We start from the raw sequence: 13,603 nt of genomic DNA, 5'->3' as shown, positions 1-13,603 counted from the left end.
TGGGGGAGCCCCTTGCCTACAATTCATTAATACTCTACCTACCTCAGCATGAGCAATTGGTTCGCACTACCGGGAGAAGGGCATACAACCCTTCAGAGAGCCGATCTCTCTTTCAGTTAGGTCACTGGCTTTGTTTAGCATCGGAAGAGCTTCACCCTGTTAGAGGGGAGGGGGGGGGGGGCGGATGGGGAGTTTGCAATTGTTCTCCCTGTTGTTTATGTCTATGTAGTTAATATTTGACAACTGATGACACGCGATCATCCGCTACATTAGGGTTTCATCAACAGTTGGCGGCGTTATGTTGAATGCAGCATTACGCGCTTCTGTCTTACCCTTTCGTTATTGCTTGCACATAATATCTGATTACGAAACGCCAATAAACAGATGGTACAAAAAATATGCTACATTTGTGCATTTCTGTCTAAATAAAATATGACAGTACTCTAAATGGTGTTGTATGTGGATCATCACAGCCTTATGTGTATGAAGGTGGGGAGCTGTTCTGTGGAACCCCTTTTGTGCATTGTGTAAAATTGGTCCTCCTCCACAGAGCCCCCGAATAAAAAGAGGACTACGCAGCTCTGCACATGTACATTCTATCATGCCATATTATGGCATCATCCACTATAACGTTTTACCCAATTATTGTATGTGGTTTTTGCACGTATAATTCAGAGATGTTGATCACCAGGAGAAGCATCATTGTTGTGGGATGAATGCCCTGCCAGGAGGGTGGACATGGCCGGTAACTGCCCTGCAACCTGAGCTAAGGCAGGCTCGAGCGAACGAAGGGCCTCAGCTTGGGATGTGGGCTGTGGCCTCAGCTCGGGATGTGGGCCATTACCGGCCATGTCTGCCCGACTGTCAGGGCATGAAAGCCATTCGCACCTTGGGGTTCGTCCGGGATGTGAATGGCTTTCATAATTTTTCCTTCTGAGATCTTTGTTGCTGGCGCAGCCGATCTCCTGAGGAAAAATTCAAATAAATAGGGGGTGGGAGGTTAGGGAGGCAACAGGGACATTAAACAAAAGAAGCCAAAAAATCGCGCCACCCAGGGAAGGACCTCGGGTGGCTGGAACAGCGGGCGGGATTGTGTATTCTCGCCCGCTGTTCCAGCCACCTGGTTGGTTGACTCACCCTCCCCGGGTGTGAATATGAATTCTTCTCAGTTTCCGCCTTTACTCCCTTTTCCTAGCCTTAATTACTGAGTACTTGACAGTCATACAGGAGTTGACACATTTTTGCCTAAATGCAGAAGAGACAATCCCCTCTGAAATGAACAATCCTTGGCTACTTCTGATGGACTCCCACTACTCACAGTGGCTAAAGGAAATTATCTGGTTCTTATCTTTGACACTGGTCCTTCCTTCGCTAAACATATTTGGGAAAATGCAAAGCCCACTGCCAGATACACTTTTTAATACACATATTTCCTCTACTGGCCATAACCCATAGGTCATAAGTGGGAAGAGTATAAGTACTATGTCATTTAGGCTCTTCAACAAGTATGCACACAGTAGCTCCAACTTTCCAGCACACAGCAGCTGCTATGCCTCTGTGTGCTCTTCACCCACACCTTTGTCGGGGTATCTCCTTCTTCTGCGTCCAGGCTTCCTGCTCACTGTGGCCCAGTGTCAGTGCTGCCCCTCATAGTGGCTGCCTCCTCATGTGTTTGGGTGGTGGCGTAAAGACTGTGCCACCCAGACTTTATTCTGAGACAGGCCTAGCTGCAGGTGACATATGTGGCCATCTTTGAATGGTGGTCTATTTTCTTTTCCTCATATCCCATGTGACAATGCTGGGGCATCATATAATAGGAACGTTTTTCACCTGGTATCTGCTGCGCCTTCACTGCTGCTCCACAACTGGGTTTCCCTCATTGTGCAGCATTTTCTTTGTTCCCTGGACTTCTTGATTCCTGTGAGTTACTCTGGTTCATTGAATCCTGACCGCGGACTGCCTGCCAGATGGTCTGCAGTTCTCTATGAAAGATTTGTTCCATTCTCCCTCTTCCTTTCCCTCTACTGAGTCCAAACTGGACCCTCACCATCCTTGTGCCGCCAGGTATATCATTGTGTGCACAGTTGGACCTTCTGAGCTTCTCCTTTGCAGCTCTTAACAGTTTTCCATCATGTTCCTTGCCCATGCCCAGTACTACATCAGCAAGCACCCAGGACATCGTCTCCTCAGATCCATCCATTATCCAGGGCAACCCAAAATGTCCTTATGAGATGGGGGTGGGACCTTGGTGGTATACCTTTTTCTTCTTTTGTTTTGCACCGTAGGCGTGAACTAGTGGTGTGATCTATGTCTGTTCCTCCATACCCTTTACTCTGATTTCGTTAGAGATATAGTCTGTGTTCGGAATCTTCGGAGACATGTGGGGGTGTGGTGTCCGCAGGCCTGGATGAACCCTAACACAACTGTTACATATCATGGTGTGGGGAAGGCCTAGAATATTTAGGCCTTCTGTTCCTTGTCCCAGTCCTTATCCAAAGGAGGAGCCCACACTGCTCTCGGCCCTTCCGGAACTCACTTAGTCACCTCGACACGAATCCACGTGGTACTATATCTGCAGTAACAATACTAGGCATAATCCAAACCAGGAAGGGTGGGAGAGTTCATAGGACTGGGATGAGGAAGAGAAGGACTAATTAATTTACTGGTAATTAGCATCCAGGGGCCATGCAGCATCCAATGAGAATGCAGTCATTGCCGGTTGTAGGTGAAAGGGTCGAATGCAATTGTTTCGAATGCGATAGTTTCGAACCAAAAGGACTGGAAAAAAAAGTCGAATGTACGTTTTTTTTTGGAGGGGGGGTGCCTCCCCAAACCCTTGTTCCTAGTGTAAAAACCAGTGTTTTTTCATATACGAAAGCAAAAATAAAAATACATTTAAAAGAAGGCATTCGACTTTTTTTCCCCGGTCCTTTTGTTTTGAAACTATTGTATTTCAAAACAATGTATTCGACCCTTTGATCGGACACCCTCTGCACTCGTCTGCAAGGGACAACTATGGAATTTGAGAAAGAACTCTAGCAGTTGCCTTTGCCATTTCTATGGCCCCCATTTTTGATTGGCTGCCATAGAGAAACAGCTCACGTTCTCTGTACTTAGGCCCCTGGTCCGCGAGGGCTAATGCTGGTGGTCCCCTGCATGGAATTTACGATTTTAATAAAATTAGGCTGTTGCTGTTTTCTGACGCTGCAAACTGAAGTATATCCCTTTCTTTCTTCCCTAGCATGACACTACTCTGGCAGCTCTTCAGATAGCCCTCAATGTTTTTAACGGCCAGCTTCCACCATATGCCGCTTGCCAATTCTTCGAACTGCATCAAGAAGACAACGGGTACGTATCTTGAGTGAGTGAATATGTAACATGCGCAGTGAACTAAATCTCCACTAAGACTTGTGTGTCTCTATGATGGGAGAGTGTTGCGCTTGGAAACTATTGGATTCTGACCACTGCAGCATAATGTCTACCCTATAAAGCCTTGCTGGCCAATACTCTAAACAAGGCTATTCAATTGCGATAGTGTGTTATTGTGTGAGATGGACACCTGATCACTAGGAACCTGATTGCAAACACCAACTCGTTTTACTTAACTCCTTGAGCAAATTTCTCGATGGTGGTTAGTTTTGCTAAGTATCAACCTAACCTAAATTCGATGATGCCAACTAAAAAGGAAACACTCTGAAATCCTGCCCCAATTGGAGCCTTTTAGTCCTGGTGGAAAAATGTCAAATATAGTTCCTACCGATACCAGAAATGGCCCAATGACCCCTATTGAATATTGAGGTGATATGCCCTGAGGTGACGGGCCCACCCTGTAGGTCCCTTAACGAGGGTGGTGGGCTGTTACCTACAGGGTGGACTCAGCCACCGAGGGGTATATCCCCATTAGCACTCAACTAGATCACTACACAGTTGCTAATGTTTTTTTATTTTGTAAAAATTTGAGAAAAACATACCTTTTTCTCGCACTCGACGCAGCACAGTACCTTCAGCCAGGAAGTCCGTCTTCAATGTTGGTGACTCATGAGATAAAGGTACGTTTTACTATTTTTAACTAAATGAAAAAATCACACCATTAGCACCCGTGTAGATCACTACACAGGTGCTAATATGAAGGAGGAGCGGGCACAGGGAAGGGAAGCTCCCAACGCCAATGAAACTGCTCAGAGCATTTTCATTGGCTATGGGCGCTTGCCAGGGTGCTAACGGTAGGGAACCACCTCAGATTAGTTTGTTGCCATAATTAATCAATTTGTCTTTTATTTAATCGTTTTCCTTTATTGTTTTGATTATAATTTATTTGGATAATTTTCTGGTCAAATGTTATGTACACATGGAACAGGTTAGAGTTCACAAAAACTATTGCATATAAAAGAATTGGTAGATGTGATAAATCCATGCCACTTACATTCTGTGCTGCTCTTTGCGCACACTGGTGCTTACATTGCTACTTGCAGCCAGAAAAGATCCCTCTCTGCTCCTCAATGCTGGGAGGTGGCCTTAGTGTTGTAGAGGAGCCAAAAGCAGCCTCAACCAGACCCACCCCTAACCTGTCTATATGTTGGGAGCCAGAGATAGGACAAGGGCGACACCTGTAAAGATGCTGATAACACGAGCAGCCTTTAAAGCAAAATACTCATTGAGGAAGCCATTCTTTATGCATCCATGAAGAGCTGACACTCTTTTGGGAAAGATCCCTTAAAAACGAGAGAAATTGAATGAAAGAGCAGACTGGTGACATCACAACACATAAAGTGACACACTGAGAAGAGGTAGCAGTGGACAATGTAAGAAGAACATATAGAACCTGATGACGAAGTAAAAGAATCGAGTAAACCTGTTACGTGCAAAATGAAGATTACACGTGTGAAGAGCAGGGAAGAAAATGCAAGCCGTTTTACAATTGTACAGAGCCAGTAACGCAAGCAGACTAAGTGATCTTAGAAGCTAGCTATATGTAGTATATAGATGGCAGGCGGTTCCGCCAAGGTATATATGAAGCATAAGAAATCTGGATGTTCCACATTGTGTTTTTAGCAAACTGGGATCCCATGGATAGACAGCCTGAAAGTGTGTTGCAGCTGATTAATAGTAATTTAGAAGCAAGAAGAATCAAGGAGGCTTGCCTGGCCCAGTGTCAAGAAAGGACAGGGCAGCCGAGAACTGGTTGTCTATTCAAAAGATTAAATTAATACAACAGAAAGCCAAGTTCCTGCCAAGGTGCAGCTGAGAGTCAATGAGTGTGAAGTTTTATTTGTTTTTAATACCATCTAACATTAAATTGAAGCTCGAAACGTGGTCTCTAGTCATGTGACCACGACGGTAATAGACTCAAGCAGATGACGTTGAGGCAAGCAGATACGAGTATACCTATACTCCCTAATATTCTAAGTAGTTGTGAAGCCTACAAGGCCATGTTCAAAGGCTAATTGAATGACAGAGAGTAAGAGTGATGATGGATGTCAGGCTAATTGGGTGGGAAGCTATGGTCAAGACCAGCCCACCAGCACCTGGGCTGCCAGCTTGTGCGCTGCTAACGAGTGTAATATTCCAGAATGGTACAAGCGTGCCAACCAATTATAGAGGGCCATGTAGCAAAGAGCCCTGTAGTTTGAGAACCAATTGATCGTCGTGTATTTTGTGACGATGTAAATGACTTGCACTAGAGGAGGGCTTAGTTGCCCACCTGACAGTAGAGACCCAATCACAACTTTAACCCCCATAGAAGGTATAAGATGTTCCTTAATATACCCCCAAATAGGTTTTTACAGTTTGCCACATAGTATGACATCAGTGATGACGAATGTTCAGTATAAAAAGTATTTTTTATGAAATGTGTGGAGATTATGCTGTGTAACATCTAAGGATGTTTGTTGTCCTCCCTGTTTTAGATCATTTTTTATTAAAAAAGTGTACACCTTGCCAACTTCTTGAGTCGACCTTATTATTGATGTTTGAGTAATTTCTGCATCCCCTTCCTTCCCATTTGAGTGCCACCTCACAAACACAAACATTGGCTACTTTGCATCTGCACCCAGACCTAACATAGTTATGTTATTAACTATGTCCTTCGTAGTCCATTACCTTTGTTACCAACAACATTCACCTCTCACATCCTACTATTGGATTAGTCTGTCTTCTGTGTTGACTTGGCACCGCAGAATTATTTTTCTGGAATGTACCTGTAGTACCATAAATAGGGCTTTCATTAGAGCGTGGGAAAGCTTCATCATTGGATCCACACTCTTTTGGTCCAGGTTTTTGATAGATTGTAGACAAGTACCTTCCTGGATTCATAATTGGATGTGTGATCTTTAGTACTGTATATTGAATATTTGTACTGCAATCTGGTTTTATTCACCATTATATTCACCATTTTAAGTGTTTTATGTCTATGTTATTGTGTTATAGATGTTGTAATAAAATGGAGAATGATTTTTATATGTAGAATAATCTGAATTAAATTAGAGGTCTAATCTTTCAGCACCTACTCTGGGCACTTGCAGGACCTACTTATTGACTCTTTTAGCATAACCTTCAGTTTATTCATCATAAATAGGCATAGTAGGTTCTTTAAGCCTACAAATCGCCCAGGATTTCCTGCCCACACCATTGTGCCCCTCACACACCCAACACTACACAATCTCTATCTTATAGTACTCCAAAATTGAATTGAACCCAGTGTGTATATTAGCTCAATGCATACTCCTCCACGTTGCCTCTCTCCAGAACACAGTCCATATATAATGGAGAAACATACGCCCATACTAATACACACATGTATCCCTGCCTAACTTGGTACATATCCCTGCAAACACTCTTACTTCACCCTTGCTCATGCTGTTTTTCCCAGCAGACTATGGTCTGGTGAACCTGGGTGGGGGCACAATATGCCTCAACCCACTCTTCCACACCCCTTGCTACCCCCACCCACCCTTCCACACCCCTCTCTACTACCACCCACCCTTGCACACCCCTCTCTACCCCCACCCACCCTTGCACACCCATCTCTACCCAGATCCAACCCACCCTTCCACACACCCCTTTACCTACACACCACCCACCCTTCCACACTCCTCTCTAACTCACTCTTCCACATGTCTCCTACTACAACCTCTCACCCTTCCACACCCGTCTCGACCTCATCCACCTTTCCCTCCCACACCACTCTCTACCTGACGCACCCTTCCACATTCTTCTGCCCTACCCACCTACTAACCACCCTTCACCTCCTCTCTATCCCCTCCCATGCACCCTGCCACACCCCTCTCTAGCCCCTCCCACACAACATTCCACATCCCTTTCTACACCCTTTCCACACCCCTCACTACCCCACCCAGTCTTCCAAACCCCTCTACCTAATTCGCTCTTCCACACCCCTCTCGAGCCTCACTCATACTTCCACACCCCTCTCGACCTCACCCACCTTTCCACACCCTTCCCTACCACACCACTCTCTACCTGACCCACCCTTCCACATTCCTCTGCCCTACCCACCTACTAACCACCTTCCACCCCCTCTTTGCACCCACACAGCCACCCTTCCACACCCCTCTCTACCCCACCCATCCACCTTTCAGCACCCCTCTCTACCTCCACCAAGCCACCCTTCCACCCCATTCACTACCCCCACCCACCATTCTGCACCCTTCTCTATCCCCACCCACCCATGCTTCCCCAGTCCTCTGTACCCCACCTACCCATTCACTTCCCTTTCTCTCCCACCATCGACCCTTTGACACCCATCTCTACTCCACCCACCCATCCTTCCACACTCCACACTACCCACCCTTCCACATCCCTCTCTATCGCCACCCACCCATCCATGCTCCTTCCTACCCCACCCACCTTTCCATGCCTCTCTCTACCATCAAACACCCACCTACGCTCCCTCCCATGTACCCTCACCCACCAAACCTTCCATGCCCCTCTCAACCCGCACCCATTCACCCTTCCACACACCTCTCTAACCCTACCCATCCACCTTTAACACCTCTTCTACTCCCATCCACCCACCAATCCACACCCCTCATTCTCACCCTTCCACACCCCTATCATCCTGCACCAAACCACCCTATCACACCCCTCTGTACTGCCACACACTGCTCCACACCCATCTGTAATGCCTCTCCCTCACCCTTCTCCAGCCCATACCCTCCACACCCCTCTGCCACCACGCACCCTTCCACACTCCCTCTTTTTTCCTACCCACACTTCCTCACCCCTCTCTACCCCACCCACCCTTTCACACCCCACTCTACCCTCACCCATACTTCCACACCCTCTCTACCCACACCCAACCCACCCTTACACACCCCCTCTACCTACACCACACTCATCCTTCCACACCCCACTCTACCTCACTCACCCACTCTTCCACACGTCTCCTACCACAACCTCTCACCCTGCCACACCCCTCTCTACCCCACCCACTCTTCCAAACCCCTCTCTACCTTCCACGCTCTTCCACACCCCTCTCGGCCATAACCCATTCTTCCACACCCCTCTCAACCTCACATACCTTTCCACACCTTTCCCTACCACACCTCTCTCTACCTGACCCACCCTTCCACATTCCTCTGCCCTACCCACTACTAACCACCCTTCCACCCCCTCTCTATACCCTCCCATGCACCCTGCCACACCCCTCTCTACCCCCTTCCACACAACATTCCTCTCTACATCCACCCACCCACCATTCCACACCCCTCACTATCCCACCCAGTCTTCCAAACCCTCTCTACCTCATTCACCCTTCCACACCCCTCTCGAGCCTCACCCATACTTCCACACCCCTCTTGACCTCACCCACCTTTCCACATCCTTCCCTTCCATACCCCTCTCTACCTCACCCACCCACTCTTCCACACGTCTCCTACCACAACCTCTCACCCTTTCATACCGTTCTCTACCCCACCCACTCTTCCAAACCCCTCTCTACCTTACTCGCTGTTCCACACCCCTCTCGAGCCTCACCCATGCTTCCACACCCCTCTCGAACTCACCCACCTTTCCACACCCTTCCCTACCACACCACTCTATACCTGACCCACCCTTCCACATTCCTCTGCCCTACCCACCTACTAACCACCCTTCCACCCCCTCTTTACACCCACACAGCCACCCTTCCACACCCCTTTCTACCCCCACCCATCCACCTTTCAACACGCCTCTCTGCCTCCACCAAGCCACCCTGCCACCCCATTCACTACCCCCACCCACCATTCCGTACCCTTCTCTATCCCCACCCACCCATGCTTCCCCAGTCCTCTGTACCCCACCTACCCATTCACTTCCTTCTCTCTCCCACCATCCACTCTTCGACACCCTTCTCTACTCCACCCACCCAGCCTTCCACACTTCACTCTACACCACCCACCCTTCCACATCCCTCTCTATCACCACCCACCATTCATGCTCCTTTCTACTCCACCCACCTTTCCATACCTCTCTCTACCACCAAACACTCACCTACGCCCCCTCCCATGCACCCTCACAGCAAACCTTCCCTGCCCCTCTCTGACCCCACCCATTCACCCTTCCACACATCTCTCTAACCCTACCCATCCACCCTTCCACACCTCTCTCTGCTCCCATCCACCCACCAATCCACACCCCTCCTTCTCACTCTTCCACAACCCTGTCATCCTGCACCAAACCACCCTTTACCACCCCTCTGTACTGCTACACACCGCCCCACACACATTTCTTTTTTTTTTTTTAATAAATCTTTATTGGAATTTATAATATAATAATAATAATGCAGTTATTGAAGAGCAGTGCAGAAATCCATTAGGTAAACAATAAAAAGAGGAATATACTGATGCAAGAGCAATAAGATGTTCTTGAAGGTATTTTACAAATGACATGCATGAACAATAAGTAATTTTAGTAACATTTGAAAAAAAGTAGAACCATTTGCTTTTAGAAAGGTTGCAATGAAGGACTCTGCACGACAAACAAGAAAGTGGGGGGAAGACAGACAACAAGACAGAGTACTAACAAGACACAGAAGGGGAAGCATGGGGGAGTGAATCAAGGCAATATGCACATTAGCTATACATTAACATATTTTATAGATATCAGACATGGTATCTAAGTAAATACATGCTAAGAACATCATAGGAGTTTAAAATGCAAGCGAAGGTTCACGTTCCATGTGTGGTTACATTAAAACAATCCAAGTAGCAAATGAAAAAAGACCATTTGGCATTGTACTTGGGGATAGAATTTAGGTTATTGGCCATGCATAATTCCATTCTCTGTGTCTGACAGATAGTATTCCACCAAACTGTGATAGATAAAGCACGAAAGTCTTTCCAATTGGCGGTTATGCTTTTTATTGCCAAAATGATGAGTAGGTCATAGAGTTTGGCAGCTTCTGGTGGTAAGTGGCTGATGATAGCAAGGCTTCCCATGACAATGTCTAGAAAAGATAATGGGACATCTACAGAAAAAAATAAGTTTAAGGTATTTCCATACATCTATCCAAAACCTGAAAATGAAGGAGCAGCCAAAAAACATATGTTCATATGAGGCGGGAGCGAAGCCACATCTCCAACACTTATCATTGTTGTCTATCTTAGATTTTGATAATTTAGCAGGTGTAATGAACGCTCTATGTATAAAGAAGAAGAAATGATGTGTAATGTTAGCCGATACGGAAATGTATCTGGTTGTAGAGAAAAGGAGGGACCATATGCAGTCATTTAAAGGGTATTCTAAGTCATGGAGCGCACAGAACACATCTTGAAGGATGGGGTAAGAATACTATAACATTTTAAAGCCTTGCTGTCAGAGAGCATTGTAGTAGTCTGAAGGCATCGGGTATAAGAATGACATTGGAAAAACTATGAAGTGCGTCAAGACAGGAGTTAACTAACTTGTTATAAATCCACACACATTTCTAATGCCTCTCCCTCACCCTTCTCTAGCCCATACCCTTCCACACCCTTCTGCCACCACACACCCTTCCACCCCCCTCTTTTTCGTACCCATACTTCCTCATCCCTCTCCACCCCACCCACCCTTTCACGCCCCACTCTACCCTCACCCATACTTCCACAACCCCCTCTATGCCAGCCATGCTTCCACACCCCTCCCTACACCCACTCACCACTCCACACCCCTCTCTACCCACCCTTCTACATTCCTCTACACCAACCCACCCTAACCACCCTTCCACCCCCTCTCTAGCTACTCCCATGCACCCTACCACCCCTCTCTACCCCATGCCCAACCTTCCACACCTTCCACGCCCCTCTCTACACCCACCTACCATTCCACACCCCTCTCTGCGCCCACAAATCCACCCTTCCACACCCCTCTACCCTTACCCAGCCACCTTTCAACACCCCTCTCTACCCCAAGCCACCCTTTCCACACCATTCACTTCCCCCACCCACCGTTCCACACCCTTTTCTAGCCTCACACACCCATGCTTCCCACTCCTCTCTACCCCACCCACCCATCCACATCCATCTCCCCCACCACCCTCCCTTCCCTACTCCACACACCCTTCCACACTCCTCTCTACAACACCTGACACCATTCTCTACCCCATCTACCCCTCCACATCCCTCTCTACTGACAACCACCCTTCCACGCTCCTCCCTAGCCCAAACACCTTTCCACACCTCTCTCTCGCACCAAACACCCACCTACACCTGTCTCCATGCATTCTCACCCACAAACCTTCCATGTCCCGCTCTACATCCACCCAACTTTCCTACCCCTCTCTAATCCCACCCATCCACCCTTCCACACCTCTACTCCCACTGCTGACCAATCCACATCCCTCTTCCCCATCCCTCCATCCTTCCACACAACTGTCTACGTACACCAAACAACAATTTCACACCCCTCTTTACCTCCACACAACCCTCCCCACACATCTCTAACCCCTTCCCTCACCCTTCTCTACCCCACCCCCTTTCCACACCTCTCTGACACCACCCACCCTTCCTCACTCCTCTCTACTCCCACCCTACCTCACTCCTCTATACCATACCCCTCTCTACCCATGCAACCCCACTTAACGCCATGCTACCCAAACCCACCCCTTACTCACCCCTCTCTACCCCACACTACTCATGCCTTTTTTTACCTCACCCTGGCTGACACTGCACCCAGCCACCCTACCCACCCCTACCCAACAACCCACTCACCTATGCTCAGCTCTTCCTACCCCCACTAATCCCAGCTCATCCATGTCGTCCATGCTCACCCATACCGATTGCCTCCAACATTAGCGCACCTCTTCCCCCTTCCATATGAGCTCACCTCTTCTCCCTTCCATCTTAGCTGACTGCTAACACTTCCACCCTAGCTCACCCTTAAAATCACCATGCTTATAACGTTCCAAACATAGTATTTGCTGAATTGCAACTTTAGCAAAACACTTCTGTACACTGCAGTAAAGAGAGGTCTTTCTACTGTGTCTATTACTAACGTTGTTTGTCTATGAGCACTAATTTGCAGACATGTTTGGAATTATTGCCTGAGTATTTACTGCAGTCCTAACTTATAAAAGTAAACTGCAAATGCAAACACCAAAACTACTGCTTTGCCAATCCTTGTTTTGTATTTCGGGTTGATTTAAGCTTTGGTTAGCCAACCCATTCCCTGAAAACAATGTATGGCATGCTTAACACTGCCACCATCTCCTAACTATCGTCTGTTTATAACCTTGAACTAGGCAATACAGCATTGACATGTATTATCGGAATGGCACTGGAGCAGAACCCCATCCGATTTATCTGCCCGACTGTGGAAAGCCCTGCCTGTTGCAGAGGTTTGCTGCCCTGGTGTCCCCAATCATTGCAGAAGACCGGAGGAAGGAGTGTGGTTTAACAGACGCAAAAAATGACAAAGGTGCGTGCTCACTGCCTGGTTTGCCTCTGGAACATTGTAATCAGAGTTGCACAACGGATCAAAAAATAAGGTATTAGCTATCTGTCATTTGGTCCAGTTCCCAGCAGAGTACTCCATGCTGATTGAAACATGTTGTGAATGCTATCAACAGCTTGTTCTCCAACTGGGATTGTGGCGTTGAGGTGGGTGCAAAATCACACTGAGTGTTCTGTGTGAAATTTGAATTAATTTGGTTTTTCTTTAGCCCTAACTTGTCAATGCGCGACAGCGCCAAATTTATAGCACAGGCCAGACAATATGAAATGGCTGTCCCTTGCACTAGTAACAGTGCAGTGACATGCTCTTTCACAGATACACACCCAAGAGTGCACTGGCAAGCAGATACGTGTGTAGTAAGACATCTATCAGGCTGGACCCGTTTTCAATATAACGCAGGGCTCAAGTTGAGGGTACCTACAGGTGGACGGAGTCCACCCACTTTTTTCAGAGGTTAAAATGAGAAACATTGAATGCCCTCTTTGAATTTATGAATTAAAGCTCACCTCGGGGATCGAGCAGTTGTCAGGTTTGCAGGCCGGACACTTCACCACTGCACTATATATAACCTGATGAAAAATAATAAACAACTAAAGGTGAAATGTCCCATTTGGGTACTGCAAGTCCCAGGGAAAGCATTTGCATGGCTTCTTGAGTTTAGAACGTGCACACCTTTTCA

At 47.2% G+C, this 13,603-nt stretch overlaps 1 protein-coding gene across 1 annotated transcript in view; it reads left to right on the top strand.

The window, feature by feature from the left end:
- LOC138570105 (prostatic acid phosphatase-like) overlaps positions 1–13,603 on the top strand; it is a 507,576-nt gene that overhangs the window by 391,993 nt on the left and 101,980 nt on the right. Inside the window, exons 9-10 of the mRNA XM_069648717.1 lie at positions 3,242–3,348; positions 12,713–12,888. Of these exons, the coding sequence (XP_069504818.1) occupies positions 3,242–3,348; positions 12,713–12,888 (283 nt within the window). The remainder of the gene's footprint in view (positions 1–3,241; positions 3,349–12,712; positions 12,889–13,603) is intronic.

This window comes from Ambystoma mexicanum, chromosome 2q, assembly GCF_040938575.1.
Source record: "Ambystoma mexicanum isolate Mex_15411 chromosome 2q, UKY_AmexF1_1, whole genome shotgun sequence".
NCBI classification, from domain to species: Eukaryota; Metazoa; Chordata; class Amphibia; order Caudata; family Ambystomatidae; genus Ambystoma; species Ambystoma mexicanum.
The sequence above is the reverse complement of the archived record's forward strand: the minus strand, read 5'-3'. Positions and strand labels throughout refer to the sequence as shown.